This window comes from Oryzias latipes, chromosome 4, assembly GCF_053564925.1.
Source record: "Oryzias latipes strain Hd-rR chromosome 4, Olatipes_Hd-rR_3.1".
NCBI lineage: Eukaryota > Metazoa > Chordata > Actinopteri > Beloniformes > Adrianichthyidae > Oryzias > Oryzias latipes.
The window spans coordinates 18630404-18652011 of record NC_136240.1 but is presented as its reverse complement, the minus strand read 5'-3'; the positions used below and the strand labels follow the sequence as shown (position 1 = coordinate 18652011).

Here is a 21608-nt window from a genome sequence, read left to right as displayed (position 1 = left end):
ACAATTTAGTTGAATAGAAGAGAGGTTGGTGAAAAAAATCAAGTGCAAACGGAGGGGGGAGCGCTCCTCGTCCAAACGTTAAAATGGAAAATTGGTCTTCATCGCAGACGGCACATTACACGGCAATTTCTTTCATGTGTGGCGATCCATTTCCTTTTGACTGTTAATGACAATATGTACGGTACCTGCTTTCACTAAAACTCATGGAAAATAGTTTGAGACTGAGCTGGAACTAATTGGCAAATCAAATTGGATTTAACTGCAAAGATCTAAAGAGTTTGATGTATGATGGCAGCATCTTACAGAAAACTATTACTGCAAGTTTACATTTCCTGTTATTTTAATTCCTCAAACCTGGATCCATATTTCATATAGCACTGTTGCCTTTTAAGAAGTAGATCTGTATCCAAGCTTTGTTTACTTCTTGATTGCAGATAAGGTTTTCAAGGCCAATTTCCAGTCTTCAAAGGTCCAGTTAAGAAAAAAAAAAGATTGAGTCCTAAAACTGCCCGAAACAGTTAAAACTTTTGTTCCTCAAGGAGTGGGAATGGGGTGGAAACATTTTCATGCTGCATTGTTCAGAGCCTGTCAAGCTGACAGAGCGATGCAGAATGTGTTTCTCCTTTTCGGTTCATAATGACTTACAGGCTGCATTCGGATTGGCTGTCATTACATCAGGTAATCACAGACAGGCTTACATTAGACTTGCCTGGCCCCCTGCTATTGGAAGTCCAAATGACTTTCTCTGGAGCTGGCATGACGCCGCCTGGCTTTGGACCAGCCTCTTCGTTGGCTTCCTAATAGATGATGATAAATGAGACACAAAGACTGCATTTCTGCAGCCCTCATGAGCTCTGAATGAAGCCGTCGTATTTGTCTAAAACATTTCTTCTGCTCATTGGAAAAGGGATTGAGTAGTGGCTTAAAGCTGGATAGAGCTCATTCGCATTAGAGCAAGGGAACTTAGGGTAAAACTTAAAATCAGTGCAGTCTCATTTTTTCCCACCGATAAGGTTATGTGTGAAGGACTGTAAGCTATCTGGAGAGAATGTAAACAAACGGATGATGGGAAGTAGGTGCAGGCTTTCTCCGCACTGGTCCTGCCCACAACTCAGAAGTGAATTTCTAATGAACCATTGCCGCTCTGCAGAAACTATGTCCTAGAAAATGACACAGGTTGTTTGGTTTTGGCTAAAAACAGTATAATCATAATTTAAAGACCACTGGAGAGATTTTTAAAACGGCACAAAAAAAGGATCGGAGTGGGACTTTAATACAAACGATGTCATAATCCATGAAGGTTATATTAAATAATGTGTTTTTATTTATAGCTTTAATAGTTTTTTTTTTATCTGACCAGCGTATTGGCTATAAACACTCCTAGTTGTTTCTTTTACATTTTTAACAATCTTTTAGAATAGATACTTTTACTCTTTTAATTGTGGAATGTAAAGACTTGGTGCAAGAGATTGACTTCACCTCACCTGGATGACTGAGAACCTCCACTCACATTTGCTGGATCTCTGAAAACAAACCAAAAATAACAAAACTACAAATTATTGTCTGTTTTTTTATGTTAGTTGTATTTGCTAATAGATATTAGCATCTTGCCCTTCTAAACAAACTGGAAGTTTTAGAGGGATATTTCGACATAAAAATATTTTTATTTCTCATCTCCATTTTTGAAACCAAAAAAATACTAGAGATTCAACTTAACTTTTAGCAAGATTACGTGCTTTCCAACTTTACGTACATTTCTAATTTTTTTTAAAGAATAAACATTTCTTGTCTCTAACCAGGTAAGCAAACCCCATTAATGGAAAGCAAACAAAAATGTGGAGATCAGACTGTTCTCCTTATAGCCTGACATCATCTGCCCATCCTCAAGCAGGAGCGTTCTCTGACAGTCTGTGAGCTGTCCAAAAAGATTCTGATGATCATGAATACAAATGTTTACGTTCTGTTCGCAACGTCCCAGGTCAACCCAGTGAACGGGAGGATGTTTGAGTCATTGGGGGAAATAAAAGATTTAAAGACACAAGAATGTTCTGACCTTTGAAATGGACCAGAAAGTGCAGATCATCTCGTTGGTGTCCACTTTTCTCTAATTCTGTCTTTCTGGCTTTGCTCAAGACTCCACAGAGGAATCTACATCGGGCACAGAAACGAGGGATTTTTGGTGCGCCACAGATGTTCTAACGAACTGTTTACAACATTTTGTCTTTTTCGCTTGTGTTTACCCCAGCCCATGTGTGGGCAAAGGGGAAATGAAAGAAAATGTAGTACAATGTCAAACCTGTTTTTTTTTCCTGGATGTAGAACACAGTCAACTATGTTTTTCTGCTGGCTGAAACTTTTCATGATTAAAGTCTCCTTGCAGAAGACCTTGACATTTCAAAGTTGCGTTAGTAGGGGGGATGTTTCTCTCAAATAAATCAAAGATAATTTAGACAATCGAGGGGAACTTATCTCTGCTCCCTAGATATTTACGACACATGTGTTTTGCCTACTTTTAAGGAAGATTTGTTGTCCTTTCCTCGTCAGATGTTTGGCTTTGCAAAGCTCTCTGTGGTCCAGCCAGTGTTGTACACTACGGATTACTGCGACACATTTGAGGCCAAGTTATACTCTGTTTTGACACGCAGGGTTTTGGAGTCGAGAGGATTTATTGAGGCCAGTTTGGTCTGTGAGTCATGTAAGGATGGGTCACATGTAGAAGACAATGCTGCAGACCTGCCTGATTTTTATTGGAAACCATGATAGTTACAAAGAAAAGAAATTATGAAAAAGCACAGAACCCACGACTTATTTGGATCTGAAACAGGAAGTTGGCAAAAACTGTTTCCCACCATCACTTTGGTCGGCCTCCATATCCATGCTAGTTTGGTCAACCAGAAACTCTCATACTTTCCAGAGACCTTTTGAACCCTGATCCCCTCTACCATTACAATTCTACTACTTTCACAGTGCATGGTTGCAATTTTCCTAATCTTAGCCTAATTTAGGCTGAATGACACAATTGCATATCCAGGCAGAGAAACAAGCCAGTGTCAGAAAAAATCATCTCCCAATTTGATGGTCCCAGTTATAAAGCAGGATTCTGCAATTGACCTCTCTGAGGCTCCTTATTACAGATTTGTGGGTTCTGGTTGTTCAGGATTCTTTGGCAGTTTTGTATGTAACAATTTTAGTGTGCTTTGTCTATTCCTCCAAAACTTGAAATAAAGTTCAACAAAGCCATCTTAAAAAGTGACGCCTTTGAAAGGTAAACTTGGGTATTTGACCCCATCACAGCAAACGTAATCCTTCAATGTTTCTTAGAATTCTCCATGAAAAGATCATATGGAGGAGCAGGACAGTCCATACATTAGTAAACAAAGTCTGCAATTGCATTTTAGCTTCACCACAGCATTTCCTGGTTTTAATCAAAGCCTTTGGCAGCATGAACATTTGGATGCTTTTGCCTCTGAATAAAATGATTGCTTTTTTAAAGTAACAGTGGAGCAGAGATCCTGTTATACTGACATGTTATATATTGTGACCTTCATCAGGGTCGTCCTTGCATCCACTGAAACACGCTGAGTGAATATGTAGTAAGAAAAAGCAATACCCAAATTAATAGTGTATTAAAATTGTATGTTTTTTTTAGTCTGAATTTTACAAAAACAGTGACTAACCACTGATTGTCAGGTGTCTGCAATTATCCAATGTATCTACATTAATCTTATCTATATTTTTGAACAGATTCTACCTGCAAATAAAATAGTATCTTATACTTTCCCATTTTCTCATCTTGATTCCCCAAAAAAACATGCCATGTGACTTCAAGGATCTCCTTTGTTTCCAAAAGAATATGCTGGCTGTCATCAAAGCAAACCAACAAATCTGATACTTCAAGTTAAAACAGCCCATTTAAAATAAGCGACATCCAACCTTTGAAGCCCTTTGTATTGCTCTGATCCAAGCTATCTTTACATGGCTTACATTAAAATCAGAGAGTTTTAAAAAAGAAAAAAAAACACAAAACAAGACAACAGAGTGTAAGATTCCTGATAAAAATGATACGCTTTTTTAATGTGTTGTAATCACATTAAAACTATAAACAAATTATAAAACCTTTCTTTGAATGTAATCCTACTTTAAATTTAACTCAAAAAGTAATCAAGTAGTGCTGCATGGTGGTTACAGTGAGTAAGCGGTCTCACCTCATTGCATTTTTTCCATGGTCCAAACATGCTTCATAGGTTGATTGGTTTCTCCAAATTGCCGCAAGTTGTGCATGTGATTGTGTGGCCTAGCTTGCAACAGGGTGTACCTCACCTTCACCTAACAGTAACAGGCTCAGGCTCCAGCAACCCCGTGACCCCAAAATGGATTCAGCAGGTTAAGAAAATGGATGGATGGAGGTAATTCGGTACCTTGAAATATTATTTGGAGGGTGACAGGTTTGAGCTTCGCTTTGCCTGCCCGTGTGCAAAAGTGTCTTTAGGCAAGACACTGAACCACATATTGCTCTTGGTGATCTGGCTAGCGCCTATCTTGCTAGGCCCTAGCAAGATAGCCTTTCAGCCATCAGTGTATAAATGTGTGTGTGGGTGAATGGAACTTGGGACTAGCACTTTGGGGCTTAATCAGAGTAGAAAAGTGCCATAGAAGTATTATACCATTTACCATAACTGATGAATGATTGTCGCACGAGGATCAAATTCTTTTCTATTTACATTTCTATTTGTCATTTTATCATATAGCAAAACTCTAGATGAATTGTGTCAGAAAATCAAGAGTTAAAATACTGGAATATATTTTTTATGAGCTTCCGATAAAGGTATACTTCATGTCATTTGCTTTACAGTCTGTGTTGTCCATGTAAACAAGTAAAAAAAAAAATGTTTTTCAGTTTATTTTAATATTGTTTGTCCATAGTATTTCAGGTTGTTGTAATCAATCTTTAAGTGATTTAAAACAAGACCAGAGTTTAAAAAGGACAATTCAAAGAATATTATCCATCGACCCATCCATCTTCTTCCACTCACACGGGACTGGGTTCCAAGCAAAGATGCCCAGACTTCCCCTCTCCAGCCACTTCCTCCAGCTCCTCTGGACCCCGAGTCTTTCCCAGACCAACTGAGAGACGTCTGTCCCGGGTCTTCCACTGGGCCTCCACCCAGTGGGACATGGCCGAAACACCTCCTCAGGGAGGGGTTCAGGAGGCATCCAAACCAGATGCCAGAGCCTCCTCAACTGGCTCCTCTCGATGTAAAGGACCAGCAGCTCTATTCCAAGCTCTCCACAAGTGACAGCGCTTCTCACCCTATAGAGGAAGCTCAATTCAGCTGCTTGTATTCGGAACCTCGTTCTTTCAGTCATGACCCTGAGTTCATGACCACAGGTGAGTATTGGAACAAAGATCAACTGGTAAATTGAGCGCTTTGCTTTCTGGCTCAGCTGTCTATTCACCACAATGGACTGGTGCAGCGACCACATAACAACGGACGCCACTCCAATCCCACTGTCAATCTCACGTTCCTGTCTTCCCCCGCTCGTGAACAAGACCCCAAGATATTTAAACTCTTCCACCTGGGGTAGGATCACTCCACCCACCCAGAGAGGAAAAACTACCTTTCTCCGGTCAAGAACCTTGGCCTCATTCCAGCTGCTTCACACTCAGCCACAAACCACCCCAATGCACGCTGCAGGTCCTGGCCTGATTAAGCAAAGAGGACAACATCATTTTATAGGAGCAGAGAAGAAATCTTGTGGTCCCTAACCAGATCCCTCCGGTTCCTGGCTGTGTAAAGAAATTCTGTCCATAAAGACTATAAATAAAAGCGGTGATAAAGGGCAAGCTTGCTGGAGTCCAACATGCACCAGGAACAGGTCCGACTTACTGCCAGCTATGTGATTGCGAACCAAGCTCCTGCTCCGGTCATTCGGAGACCGGACAGCCCTCAGTAAGGCTCCCCGCACCTCATACTCCCAGAGCACCTTCCACAGGACACCACAGGGGACACGGTTGAACACCTTCTCCACATTCACACAACACATATGTACTGGATGAATGAACTCCCACGAACCCTCCAGCACCCTAAGGGGGGTGTAGAGCTGGTCCACTGCTCCGTGACCAGGACCTAAACCACACTGTTGTTCGTGGACCTGAGGTTCAACTATCAAATGAACTCTCCTCTCCAGTACCCTGGCATAGACTCTCAGGCTGAGGAGTGTGATTCCCTGGTAGTTGGAACACACTCTCCGGTCCCCCTTCTTATAAAGGGGAACCATCACCACTGTTTGCCTGTCCAATGGTATAGTTCCTGACTGCCACCCGATGCTGCAGAAGCGTGTCAGCCAAGACACATCCAGACTTGAGGTACTCGGGGCGGACTTCTCCACTCCCAGAGCCTTGCCACTGAGGAGCTCATTGATTACCTCAGTCACTTCAGCTGAGGGTGTCCAACGAATATTAGTCATATCATAATTCAATAAACCCCCCATCAGTTCATGGAATTTACATAAATGTATACCAAGCATTAACAGTCAACATGCATATTTCTTGAAATGTATTTAGCTAAAAATTAGATCAGGTGAAAACAAATCTTTCATGCATTAAGGCAAAGGGGTTAAAACAGAAGAAATACATAAATGTAACTCATAAAAAACCCACACAATGTAAAAAAAATAACTTTTTTTTCTTCTAAAATGAGACAGGTGAGACGCATTTTCTTAATGAGACACTTTCTTATTCCTATATAATGTTGCGAGTGTCATTCACCACGTGCACGCGCAGCAATTACGTTGAACAGGTATATATTTAGTGGCAAGCTTGACAGCGGCTCGAAAGGATGCCCGGCTGCAGTTCCTGCATTAAACACACGATGGCGACCCTGAGTTAATTAGACCCATGTGTTCTTTGGGCACAAGTTTGGAGCAGAAGTTTGTTGGAACGGTTGCGCTCGTGCGGGGAGAGGCACAGTCGGGGCAAAGTGAGTGGGGCTCCACAGAGAAGAGAACGAGGCACAGACCAGGAGCGGCGGAGACTGTTTTCCAAAGACTCCCGCATTTTTCTGACTTAATAGTTCAGGTGCGCCTTTCAAGCAGCGCGCAGTTGATCTGTTTTGGGTCTGTCAGAGAATTTGGGAAGCTCTTGAAGTCAATTATTTTTGCGTAGTTGGATTTTCAGCGCGGGCTGAGTTTGAACGAAGAGCCGGAGGAATGTATCCACGTTGGGTAGCAGTGAGTCTGCGTCTTTGGAGATGTCCAGCCTGCGCACTCTGGATCACCTTTCTCCACATCTCCCTGATCCTGAGCGCGACTGGTGAGTCCTGACACATTTTCCTCCTTCCTTCTCCTTCATCCCTACTTCCACTCATCAAATAAGAATTTAATAAATCAGTTCATCATCCTTTCCCCGTTTCTTTGCCCATTTTCCCTCCCCACTCCCGGATCGTCCTCAGGCTGGCGGGACATCTTTATAAGCTGTTTGCCATCATCATCCAGCCTCTCTTCTCATGCAAACAAGCTTTGGCTTTTAGATTATGGTTCTTTAGTGGCTCTGGGACCTGGCCACGGGGAAAGTCTTGACTCCACTCACAGACAATAGGGGGGCTCTTAACTAGTCAGCTGGGTGTCCATTGTGCGCTGAACCAACCCCCTTAAAACGCAGCAGAACAGGGAATGCATGGCAGGTTATTTATTGTTTTCAAAAAGACTTTGTTTTATATATTAGAGCGAAATAAGTCATTGTTTGACAGAAACAAATCTAAAGAATTTAACAAAAAACAAAAACTTGATTCATTAATAATTCAACAATGAAACCTGTGCATGAAATAAAAATTCTAAATAATAATAGTAAAACAAAACAAGTGGAAACTTAAACCTTTTTCATTCAGAGGTTTTGGCTTTAACTCTTTTGGTGACATCTATCAATTTTGAAAAATTTTGGACAAATGGTTTACAGATGTATCTGTATAAATCTTTTATTTTATTTCATGTTAAATCTGAAGTACACAGTCTTCAAGTACCACTGTCTCAGTTTATGTGCATTTTGATGTGTGTTTATATTTTGCTGTCAGTTATTAGAGATTTAAATGATATAAGACAGTCAAAAAAAAAACAACAATCTCAAGTGCTTCCCAGCCCAGAGCTGCACATGGAAAGCATTTGAAATATTTGTGCTGGCATTTGAGTGTTAGTATCTAATGATCCTCCCAATCCACATGAGAAGTGATGAATCATAAATGTGGAAGATTTTCAGGTTTTGTTTGGATTACTTTTGTCCTCCCTAAATGCATTAGAGCTTCAATTTACATTGCAGCTCTAATGTTTATGCTGCACAGCTTTTTCTGACTCCCATTCTCTCCTTCTTTGTATCTCTGTTCCTTGGTTTGTGGCAGAAGGAAATTTTAATTTGCATACTTGACAGGATAAGTTATACTTCAGAAGTGGTTTAAGGATGTCAAATCCACTTTTCCAACTTTTTCTTTGAAAATTTTTACCAGCAAATAACACATTGATATTGAAATATGTGCTCTGACTATTACAGAACACAAACTATGACTGCGACCCCAGAAATTGCACAGATGAGGGTTTTATTTCAGTGTTGAAAACTCTAAAATGACTGAATCTTGACTGTGTGCCTCAGAAATGAGCTGCAGCTGGTGGTTCTGCATAGTTGCTCTGTCCATCCAAATAGAAGCTGCTTCACTTCTTCATTTGCACAAGAAAATTACGCCAGTTAAGAAGGTTTTCATTGTGTCCACAAACGTGACCACCTCTTTACTGCTCGGGAAGCCGTTCCTGGATGACAACACTGGAAGTCTTGTCTTTTCTCAGAATTTCTGTATTGGAAAGAGTGAAACAAGAAAAGTGGTGAGTTTTACCTGGTTGAGGTACCCATTTCTCTTTGACTACTAATTAATGCACTATTTAAGTAAAGATGAAAAAATTGATTATTTTTTTTTGCTGCAAGGTAGAGGTCAGAGGTCACTAGGATTTTCTTTGATCAAATGCAAAGATTTTATGAAGAAATGTCGGTTTTGCTGTAACAGCAGGAACATCGTGTTTTTTGTTGTCCAGACACGCTAATGAAAGTAGTCAAAGAAAAACTTTGTGACTGCTTCAGATGCTGAGGGCTGTTGTCAGATTGAAGTGAGTAAAGGAGTCAAACCAAAATTGGCTTTTACCACAACCCGCCCCCCCCACTCACACAAAAAACAGCTTTATTTAGTGAAACAGATCATAATTTTATTTTGAGAACCAATGACACATTTCACAAGTTGGTGGCGTCATTTTAATGCACTGGTTTACAAAAAAATAATAAGTTAATTTCTTTGTGTCTTAGTGATCCAATCACAAGTCATCTTGATTCTAGACTTTAAGAGAACAGAAGTCAAATCTCAGTTAAACTGTTTCCTGAAAAAAGTTAAAAAAGACAGTTTCCCTTTAAAATACTGACATGAATACTTCTTATTGCCAATAGGCTTTACCCAAGAAATAAACAGTGACAAAGTCTTGGAAATACATTCATAAGGTTGTCTGTCATTGTCCTATATTAAGAATCTGTCACATCCTCTGCAAAGCAACAACTTCAGGAAATGTCTCTGGAATTGAATTTAACCCAGAAAGGCTCTATGTCTCAGAACCGGTTAAACCAGGAGACACATTTGACAACAGATGTACTCTTTACTGTCTGCAAAGATCCTAGATTATTGCCTGAGTGTGCAAGAGGCGCATGTCCTGCTCTGCCTCACTAGAGCAGGATGTAAAAGATGCATTTAAATAATAAAAAAACGGTCTAAAATAATATTAATTATGGTGATTGTAACTTGAAGAAGACTTCTCTTTGCCACATTTTTTTCTAAGCAAAATGTGGGTCTTCTATAAATGATATTATCCAGGTACCTTGAGGAGTTCTATCTGGTCTGAGAGGGACATCTCCTTCAGATAGATAACTGCACTGTGCACACACTGCACTAACTCAAGTATCAAGTGCTGTGCATCCTTAAAAGCTTTTGGCTGAGGTAGAGGAATGTGGAAGGAGCTGGATGTGTGAAACAGATGTATGGCCTTTTTTTCTGGGAGGAAAGAGCTCTCTTTTTGAGAATTTATTTTCAGTGCTGAAAATGGGGAGAAAGTCCTAGATGTTAATTTAATCAGTGCACAGCTATAAATCATATGCTCAGACTCTGTTTAATGTCTCTGATTTAAAACCCTGGTGTGTGAACTATACATCTTGCTCTGGCAATTACCTACTTCCCACTCGTTATTAGGGACATGTGTTTGCCAAGGCTCACTGCGCTTCAATGTCGGACTGTTTTGGAGGATATTTGGTGCTAATTATTTAACTGATGTTCAGCCTGCAGGCAAATTTGCATGCAATTTAAGATAAAAACACTAAAAAAAAACATCCTAATTTTATATCATTTGACTCTCTGGTCTTGTCCTACCAAAGGAATTTTAAAGGAACATAAAGATTTATATTTTAGTGCTTTGTATAACTACTGCATGCCAAGTGAGGCAAAGGGTTCTCCTTGAATGGCAAGAGGGGTACATTTCCATGCAGCGTCTGGCAGAAGAGTGTTATTTCCACTAATGGAACTCCTTGGAAAACTCGGTCCTTGGAGAGGCAGCGTTTAATCAAAGGCTAAACCCGCTCCGTCCAGCTCCTCGTTGGAGCTGTCTGATAAAGTTTCTGCCACCACAAACCGAAACCAAGCATGAAAACCTTTTTCCTGAAATTTAATGTCTCATCAAGGGGCCCCAACTTCTTTAAGAGAGCTCTGGAAAAGGCAGTTTTGGATTTTGAAGAAGAACATGTTGGATGGCTTTAGATTCTAGTTTTGTAGATGAGGAATGAGTGTAGGAAAGTGTGCCACTTGAGTGTTTTGAACAGAGACTGTCTGTCTGTGCTGAGAGGCTGCAGAAAGGCCACGCCATTTTCTCCAGAGTGTACATCACGCTACATTTATAGAGTAAAATTATATTTGCACATTCATTAGTTCACTTGGGCCATATATGTGCAGCTATAGATTGGTGGGAGGAAAAAAAAGAAGTCCACTACTTTCTGTGTTGTTTTTCGTTTAGCGGCTGTCGGGAAGACAAATGACCGCTGCCACATAAAAAAATGAACTCTGCTGTATTTTATACACACGACACAATGAGCCCCTTTGCTGCTGTTGTATAGCAAGCTGTGAGTGCAAGAGTTTACTGATGACAAAGTGACACTTTAATGAGTGGAATGGAGTAAGTCACACATACTACATATCATTTTCTCATATGGACTGGACTCTGTTTGGTGTTGAAAACTTCAAGGATCGGGACCAGTTTAAAGGGCTCTAAATTTCATTGAGGGTTCCCTGTATTGGAGTTTGATCAAATTACGTCTTAGTTTGTGTCCTTCTTGTGCGGCGTTTCATTCAACATGTGGTGCGATGGAACATGGCTTTTTGAGTTCACCTATATTTCTCTGAGTAAATCCTTTTAAACCATGTTTGCTTAACATTAAGGACCTCAGAAAATCCCCATGCAGGCAGACAGGCAAATCGCTTTTCGCCTACAATTAAGTCTTTGTATAACACCACACTCTCTCAGGACTTTTTGAGCTTCTGCGCCAGAAAGGTTGGAATTTATGTTCCCAAAAAAATCTGCTTTCTGTTTCTTAGCTTTAATAAAAGACTTGTCCCTTTTAAATTGATTCTGATTTAAAAATGACATTGTGTCCATTCCTTCCTGGCTATGACTCACATTTAGAGCTGCATTTAGAGCTGTTTGTGTTGCTTATTCAATCAGTCAGTTTCCAAGTTTTTTGATGAACTGATAAGTCTGTAGAATTGTAGTGTTCTATCAAGAGTCAAAACAAAGAAACCAGTATTTACTCTTGTTTTTTTTTTCATTTTCTTTAAACACAAATTAAGGTCTAGAAAGTAGCTAAAATAGCAAACAATAAACTCTTATTTTCTTTAATGAGGGCTTGGTATCTCTATTTTACACCAATTACTGCAGCTGCAGTAGTGTGGGAGCACCAGTTTTGTATAATTGTTTTATTTCTGGAGATCACTTTCTTTTTTTTTTGGCACAAATGTAAATCTAAGCAGCCAGATTTGCTGTGGATGGACACTTTAAAATACTAGTTCTGTACTTTAAGTGACTTGTTTTGTGTGTTGGAGATTAGAAAAAGGTCAGCCCCCGTGACATGCTGCTCTGCCTGAAGTGTTTAGTCAACATGGAAAGGAGAGCAGCTTCTGTGCTTTTAGACCGAGCCATAACCAATACAAATGTCAGGCAGAATGGCAATATTAACCACCTTCAACTTGGAGAAGCACTTCCTATGAAGAACTTGTTTGATTTTTACGAGGAGAACTTTATTAATCTTTTTCTGTGCTCACAAAATACTTCATTTACTTCAGTAGTTTTTGTCTTTCCTTGAATGCATGTGACTGTGTCACTACTTCGTTTTTCCCGTCTACTCACCCGTTGTGCTATGTACACATGCATGTGATATGCTTTTAGCGCTTTTAGCATTGGGTGTTCACACTGGACTCTCGCTTCCTGATACTAGTGCATGTACTCACAGTTGCGAAATGTTGAGGCTGTGCAAATCTTTTTCCAGGATTTTTTGTTTAACAGTTCTTTTCCGATAAATGAAAGAACTGATGTCATAATTTTCCAGCCGGGCACAGATCACAATTATTAATTTTCTCCTTCATGATGAATTCTCAAATAGTTGGTACTTCCGGGTTTTAAAAAGGATGCACTACCAAATCCCTGATTGGTCAAAGTTCAACTGGTTTAACTTTCAATTCGCGCTTTGTATGTAGTGCCTGACAGCAGACTTAAAAACCTGCATAGTGACACCTGAGTGCGAGAGTTGTGAACATGGTAGCTGGAAACGTGCATTTACAAAGACATTTCGATGGAAGTGTCCTCTTGAATGTGCTTTGCAGAGGTCACTGTGAACGTAGCCTTAGATACAAATGTCAGTTGTCACAACAATGGAAAAGGTTTTTTATTTTTTTGATTATTTACAATGGTTTGTGTTCCAAGTAAAACGACAGTGTGTGTGTGTTTCGATGTTGCTATAACAGGGTTTTTGTCTCTCTCTCCTCTCTCATTGCTTTGTAATGACAATTAGTTGGTACACACACTTATGTTTAATCCTGCTGTTGCCTTTTTGAAGATTAGCTACTACAAATGGATTTTACTTTGAAGCTGTCACTACAGTAAAGCTTCTTACCCCCCAAACGGATTTGTAAAGGTGCTTAAACAATAATGCTACTGTCTAAGCCCATTTTCTCAGTGTTTATAGTGAGAAACTTACTATGTTAATAATATATAATACTGAATTACCCTACGGGGATTAATAAAGTTGATTTTACTAAAGTTGATCTTAATCTCAATGTTTGTATTAGCATTATTGAGATCAGCAATAAAGAGTTGTAAAATGTGCATCAGAAGCCTTTATTTAAAGTTATGCCAATAGAGAGTTAATGAGGAATTAAGTAAGTGTTTTTATTTTATTTATTTACTTATTATTTTAGAAAGAATCTTGTTCGAAATGATTTTTTAATAATCAGCTTCAGTGCAGATGTGGCTGTTGTGTCTCCAGTGGAACCACAATTTTACATCTGCTCCTTAACTTGGCACAAAGAAAATTTGAGGTTGCTTTGAAGTGTTTCTGCAGACTCAGGTTTGACCGTCATTTTGGTTGACAAGAACTGTCCAAATGAGACAATGTTTGGGAAAGTCAGGTACAGCTTTAATGTCCCACTCGAATCATCTTCTGATTTATTTCAAGTGTTCCCAGTGGTCGTTAATTATGGATATAGTTTAGATATAGATATAGTTTCTGCAGAGCGGCAGTAATTCATTTGAAAGTTGCCTCTGAGATGTGGGCGAGACTGTTGTCGGGAAGTTAGCCCGCCCTCTTCCCATCATCCACGTGTTTATGCACTTTTCCACTAGCTTGCAACCCCTCACAAACCCAAGTTAATATTACTGTTGCAACAAAAACGCTGAGCAATATTGGAGCTCCCTAGCCGTACAGACAAGGAAAATTACATGCATGGAGTGGCTCCTTAATGCTGAGTCTTAGAGATGAATCCTCAAAGGTTTACAAAGCATGGCTTTCCTGTGAAATCTGTTTTCTAGGGCTTTATTAAGGTCATTATTATAAATAACTTCAGTCTCGCTATCCAAGGTAGAAAGACTTAGACAGGGCTCCAAAGTTCCTGACAGAAGATGACACAAAGGGTCTGATTGCAAAAAACGAAGAGCTCCTCTTTTAGCAGCTGAGAAATGGTTAAGAAAACCGTCAGTTTGACTTTCCAGAAACAAAAAGAAAAGGCCATAGTCTAAGGTTGGTTGTTTTATGTCTCTAACTGTGCAGATGGGTTAACCACAACGTTGTCGAATCACTGAGGTTCTACGTGATGGTGGTGTGAGGAGAAATGGTAATGGAAGGGTTTGGAAAAGTTTACAGGGTACTTCTCTGTTTCTGAGACAAAATGTACTTTTTTTTTCACTCAGCTTCTGTCTCCTCACTTCATGAGGGTAACCTTTTTCATGGTCTGGTGGAGAACAACTTCCACATCTGTGAAGTTCCAGACCAAGACTTCATACTTTTACACCACATGATGTTCCTGCTCTTTGCAAAACCAAAAGGGAGAAAAAGCTTTGATTGGAAAATTATTTTTATTTTATAGATATTTATCAGATCTGACACTGTCTTGGAACCAACCCCAGTTTAAAGTTACAGACTGGTATAAGTGAGTCCTGTTCCCTTATATGCCTCTTCTCCAAAGTCTTAACATTTGTTTTCCCTTTCCTCTTTCTCTTACTGAGCATTGGCTTCATCTGGGGCAGGAAATAAAACTACATTGCCCTGTGACTTACAACAGGAACAGACAAGGGGAGGGAGGGCTGTGTAGGAGTTCCAAAGTGTTATTTTTAATAAAAAAGATAGATAATCTGATGAGGGTAACGAGAACTGGAGCAGATCTGGGTCAGAGCAGAGAGAGCTGTGAGGGCTGCAAGTGTTATCAAGATAAGAAAATATTTTTATAAAAGCATTTGATTGACTGCAGACATAAATTAACACTGTAACCTATAAAGAGCTAAAAACAATGACTTGAGAAAAATGGGCAGAAGTATGTAGCTTTAGTGGTTAAGAAGGACGTTTGTTGCCAGTTTTAAACAGTTCCTGACCTTCTTTCTGCAATCAGAAGTCAACGATCTTCTCCTCAGTGGGGCCAATATAAGAGGCTTAGACCCGCGTGATTCTATGGGTTTATTTAACCTCGCCGTGGCTGCCTTTGCAGTATTAAGCTTTGTCCGCAAAAGACCATTACCTTTTATCTTTCAATCTCTGACCATTTTGTTCAGGCATACAGCAGAGTAAACATGCACTGACCAGCCAGCTTATTGACTCTATGCCTTTGTGCTAAAAAAAAATGTGATCTGTGCAAAGTTGCACTTAAAATGAAACAAAAATAAAATGGGGACATTTGCATAGTTGCTTTTTTTTTAAATTGTGCAATGTACAATGTAATTTCTCTACAGCAGAAAGTAAAATGCAGCCATTCACTGATACACGCTCATCTGCTGTGGAAAAAAAACCTATGATCTCCTTACAACAGCAATTGAAACAAAGGAGTGATGGCACCGCTTCAACCTCTTTCTAGGCGTTTCACCACTTTAACTTAGTATTTATGGAGCTTTTTATTGAGGCGTACAACAGTTTACACTGCTGCATGCAGTTTGTTAGGACGGTTTCCACAAAAAAGTAGTGCAACTGGACTGTAGCTGCTGATTCTCTTTAGTGCTTAGGAAAAAAATCACGTGTGAAAAAGTGACATGTTGCAAAAGAACTGAAGTGTCCTTTTCCTATCTGTCTTTTTCTGTGTGTGTTTTATACAGTTTAATTCCCTAAGTATGTTCTGCTTTTTTCAGTCTTATAATTTTGTTACTGTTTAATCTCTTGACCAGACAGCAACCACCTATTGTCCTTCCCTGCCCTCTCTTTGCACTCTTGTTAGTTCATTTACTTTTCAATTTAAACCTTACTTGGCTCCCGCCGGCTGGCCAGATCAAGCTCCTCATGATGTTGCAAAGCAGGAGCAGTCTGTCTTTTGTCCTGTTGTCTGTTTTTTCTTCTCTGTGGTCTCTATGCGTGACAGCTCACAGATGTGCCCCATGAAGCATTTTTAGCAAACTAAAATGAACACACATTTTTGCAGCAGACTTGTTAATTCCTACCAAACTGGTTAACTTCTGCTCATAACTGAGATTTTCAATTGAAAGCTGTAGCCAAACAATGTTTATTAGATGGTCAAGTGACTGTGATGTGATCAAGCTTGTTGAAATCAAGATGTAAAGAGTTTTGCCTCAGGGGAAAAAATTCTGCTATGTGGCGTGGTTTATTTTTTATTTTTTCAGATATGGCTGTCCTCAGAGATGCTCACTTAAATTATTTGGTGAGATAAGAGTAGGTAGGACCACTGTAGAGTTGTGTTTGGTCTGCCTCTGTGTTTGCTGTAGACGTGTATGTTTATTTTAGGAAACTGCAATTTTCCCGCCCACAGGCCTCCGTGTTTAATTGGCACAACAAGGCATTACTAACGAGTGCACTCTAAGCTTGTAAATGTGTTTAGGAAGTCCCAACACGCTAGTGCCTTCTGTGTCACGGAGCACTTTGAAAAAACTGCATAGAAGACTCTTCATTTACTACTTAACATTCCTGCAGGGGGGGGAAAAAAATCACAGGGGCATTTTTCATATAGAAGATAAGAATTTTTATTGTTTTTGGCGGGGTGGACAGACGCATATGAGTTTGCAGTTGGCACTGGCTTCCACTGCAATTTAGGCGGCATGATCGTTTGTGTGCACTTTGAAATGTGCACACTCTGGGTCCCAGTGTTGGTGGTCTTGGAATGCCACCAAGATCCACCTGACTCTTCTGTAATGTGAAAGCAATTAGCAGCCAGCAGTTTCATGCAGCACCGATACGTGTGGAGTAACAAGGGGTGAATGCAGGTCAGCAACCAGCTATAGGTACTCAGAGTTGCTGCTGTATTGCTAAAGATGAGTTATTGCTTCATATTATTAATGAGTTGGAAGGAAGGGATCCAATAGCCACAAATCTGAAGCAAGTTTAACTGTAATAGAACTCCCATGTGTGCATGAGTTTGTCTTTGTTGGCTCATACTGTGAAAATATATCAGTCTTATTAAGAGAATTCTGGATTCTTGCGGGCATTTTGGCCAATGCTTTGATATAAACCCAGTTTTGTTGAACGCCTTGCAAATCTCTTTGATGTATTTGCCTCCTCTTTACTTTATCTGAGATTTATTTTGTTCTTGACAGAGAACCAGTATCTTTGGGACACGGAAAATTACACAGAGTTCTTTTGAAAACAAGTTTGGGGTTTCTTTTGGGATTTTTTTTCTCTTCTCTAATCTTAGATCAGGGGTGTCCAAACTTTTTGCGGAGGGACAGATTATGTGAGGTGAAATGTCTGCAGGCGTTCTTTAAATTCTTGCAATGGCATTAAATGCACATGGGCTACTAAAAAATCCCAACAAATGAAAATTTCATTGCAATTGGATGCTCTTCATTTTTTTCACATAAAACAGAATTTTTCTATGAAAAATAACATGAATTTAATATTGTAAGAACAGAACTGAAATAATGAAATTGTTTGGAAACATTTCTTTTGTCAACATTAAACCTGGGTTCATATGAAACGTTACATATTATTCATTTTTTAACGTTCACTGTAAACTTCTAAATTTAAATTATGTGAATAGGGAAATAAAACAAACCCTATTCAGAAGTACAAACCATTGGGGTTTTTGACACAAAATAAATTTGTTCTTCTTAAGGCCCTGAAGGTCAGAATAGCAACTGCTTATAATGTAATTTAGCTGATCGCTATCAAGAAACACATAGTTCTTAGTGCTTATAAGGGCTTTTTTTGTTACGCAAGCCTGCGGGCTGGTAGAAATTTGGACGTGGGCCGTACTTTGGACACAGTGGCGGTTCTACACTAACTTACTCCCTGGGCGAGTAACCCCACCAGCCCCCCCCCCCCCCCCCCCCCCCGCAAACATACAAAATTTGACAACATCCTGTTGTGTTCCCTATCTTCTATTTAGCCATTTTACTCAAAAAATGCATGAATTTTCTAGACTCGTATTACAGGGGGTCAAACTCAGTCACACAGGGGCCTAAGTTAAAAACAAGCTTAAGGTTTTGGGCCGAAGAAGATAAACATTTACTGAACACACTAAAGCTAAACTTTTAAACCTTTTAAACTGAACTTTTTGAACATAAATATGAATAAAAACAGGAACATTAATCCAGAATAACTCAAGTTAAACCTTAAATAACTTGTAATATTTTGTTCTCCATAGAAATATATTCTGTCAAAATTACACAAATATGAACATGCTGCAGGACAAAACAAAGAAAGCCTGGAAATATTAATAAGAAATTACATATCAAATAATTCTTTTTTGCTCTTTCATCATTTTTTAGAGCATTTTTTTTAGAGCTGGACTCCTGCTTCATTTTTAGCAATAATTTCTTAATGTGTGACGTCCTGTGTGTGTCTTTGTGAAACATAACAGAGGGATTAGATCTAAAAAATAAAACTTATTGTGATTAATATGTTTAGGTCTTATAAAACATTAAACACTAAATCTTAGAACTCATCAGTGGGATTACTCCAAAAATATTTGGCATTTCCTTAAATGTGCAACACCAACAGTAGAAATCCTCCAAAAAAACTCAATCCTAAAAAAAAAATGGTCTGCGCTCATCCCCCCTCCCCTCCCCTTCCCTCTGACACACGCGGCTCCGTCTCTATGACGGGAGGCGCAGCTGCGGCTCAGAGTTAATCGTTAGATAGAAAAAGACTCCCAATCACCTGTTAGTGTGATTCACCCAGCCACCAGCGAGTCGCGCTCCCCTCTCGAGTTTTTTGACTTATGTTCCAAAGACTACCGCAAAGAGGTGTGGCCGCAAGCGTCTTGCAGCAGAGGGCGGTGGTCACGTGCGCATCGGGTCTGTCGGAGCAAGGAATTGTGGGAAATAATCACCATTGCCTGCTTTTTTCGAAATTGTGTTTAGCACGGATGTTTGTTCTGCCTAATTCCTTTTCATGTGCCTGTTTTACGTTGTTTCACTCTGAGGTATTCTTTTTTTTTTTTTTTTGCACCATAAGTGTGAAGAGGAAATAGGAGGAAGACATTCTTAAGAGTCTGATGTGTCAAAATAAAAGTGTAAAGTGTCGGCTGCTGAAGCAATTTCAAATTAAAAGCTCCAAGCTTCCTCTTGAATATAGTCTGTAGCACATTATGTGTAATGCATCAGGCACGGCAAATGCCGCCCCCTATGAAGTGCTGCCCTGGGCGACCGCCCACATCGCCCATATCAAAAACCGCCACTGTTTGGACATGCCTGTCTAAGATTGTCATTTTGTTCCTCTTAGCAACTTGTGGTTTGTTTCAGGAACTGTTAAATGTTGAAGAAAAAAATGTTTGCAGCGGAGTTCACCTGGTGCTGCTGTCTTTCTTTTCTTTCACACATTTTGTTCTTAAAAGAACATGCAGATGCAGAACCGGGCCCACAGGGACTCCAAATGCAGCTTGGATTTAGCTTTCTTACAACTTCTTTAGAGCGATTTCTGTCTGTTATTTAGGTCAGAGAGGGATATTGGTCTAGAAGAGAAGAGAGAATGATAAGAAGAACAACCAGAAAATATTAAATAAGCTTATAGTTGAGATTCTAGAATTCTGTATAAATGAGTTAAGAAGTCACATTTAAATGAGACAATCTCTTGGTGGGGTTACAGGCATAGAGGAGTCTCATTTGTTGTAAAATATGGAAGGAAAAGTATAGGAAAACCCCTATATGTTGGTCATCTGAAGGGAGCAGATCAACTTTCGAGAGCTGAGACACAGCTTTAGTCATAAATGACCATCCAATTCCACTGTTTGCCCACTCAATCAGCAAATTATAACTGGAAAAACAGCAGACAAGGAAACGAAAGAAAAATAGAGGACAAAGTCAATTTAATAAAAGACTTTAAATGAAAGGTAAACAAAACAGAAATGTTTCTGAATGTGCTTGAAGCTGTCAGCTTTTTCCTAATGCCTGCATTTTGTAATGTAGGTTGAGAAAGTCCCGACTAACAAGAAAAGTCATTAAGGGTTTGGCAGCATTTGCTGAATGCTGAGTGGAATTTGTGACTGGAGCCGCATTTAACGTCTCTGTGAATTTCCAATGTTTGTCTAAATAAAGTATGTAGAAGCGATTAATAAACGGATAGATCTCAGGGGTGCCTTGGCCTCTTCATTGGACTCCCATTCAACACTGACATCTCCAAACAAAAAGCTCCACTGACAGCTGCTTTCTGCACCTCCCAGTTCTTGAGTTTTTACTGTCTACCAGCATCTGCAGTCCCCTGGTCTCTTAATTCTGCTTTTCTTTTCTGTTTGGCAAAATCCCCTCATCTCTCTGTCCCTTTATTTTTCTTTTCATAAATGATACATGCACTGAAAAATGTGGAAAGCAGATGATTTTTTCCCAGATGACTTCCCCTGCAGAAACTAGCTTTGTTTTTACTTGTGTGTATGTACGGTTTTATGCCATACACAGCAGCACAGTAAAGACGGTTATCAACATAATCACAATCTCAGCTAAAAACAATTGATAATAGAACCAAATCTAAAACTGTGATACCAACTTTGGCAACCTTGTTTCCACATTAACCATCTTTTCTGACAGCCCAAAGACAAATCAATGACTTTTGGTGACCCAGACTTCAAGCTTGTTTTGTTCTTCCTCCAGCGTAGGCATCTGTTGGGTGCAGCTGCCATTTCATGTCCCCAGGATACAAACCAATAGATTTCAGTAAAGTCTAATTGATTTAATGGAAAATGGAGAAAACTTTCACAACTTACTATGTTGTGGTGTTCACATTCCACTTTTAAGATTGGACTAAAGTTTGTGTGTTTATTTCGCACCAGAGTTAACATCGGTTTTTAAACTCATCCTAATCTGTCTAAGGAAATTGAGTAATCCCTGGTCTTAACAGCACAGCTAATATATGGAACATATAAAGGATGCTTTAGAAGAAGCAGTTGCAAAATAAAAATGCATTGTGTGGAGCAGAGTACTGCTCCTAAGACTTAATGTTCTATATGAAGAAAATAAGATTATTTGTCATAAATTAAAAGTGAAAAGTTTTTGTTGGCTAGCCAGCCCTCCTACATTGCCTCCTTGACAACTTTTGATTCAAAGTTTTGACATCCCTTCTCCTAATTGTTGGAAGATAAGAAAGAAATTTATGAATTTCCATGGATTAAGAAAACAATAAGATGTTCTGTCCTTGTCTATCTCTGAACACGCAAAGAAAGCAAAAAAGTTATTCTAACTGCACAAAATGTTCTTTTGTGATGGGGTATTGTCAACAGAGTTTTGTGACAGACTGTGAAAAATAAATCTATTCATCAATCAACAATATTTCTTGAAGTATTTGTAACTTTTGCAGAAATGTTCTAAATCTCAATAGTTTTTTTGTTGTTTTTTTCAATTCAATCAGGGTGGTTCCC

The 21608-nt window shown here is 39.4% G+C and overlaps 1 protein-coding gene across 2 annotated transcripts in view; it reads left to right on the top strand.

Annotated features, from left to right (window-relative positions):
• Positions 1–6812: 6812 nt before the first annotated feature.
• Positions 6813–21608, top strand: part of ror1 (receptor tyrosine kinase-like orphan receptor 1) — a 114369-nt gene continuing 99573 nt past the window's right edge. The window contains exons 1-2 of one of the 2 annotated variants that reach the window (XM_020702460.3): positions 6813–7078; positions 7166–7312. In XM_020702460.3, the coding sequence (XP_020558119.1) occupies positions 7210–7312 (103 nt within the window). In that variant the 5' untranslated portion in view covers positions 6813–7078; positions 7166–7209. Of the gene's footprint in view, positions 7079–7165; positions 7313–8163; positions 8866–21608 lie in introns of those variants that run through there. The other variant, XM_078946621.1, reaches the window with a different exon arrangement.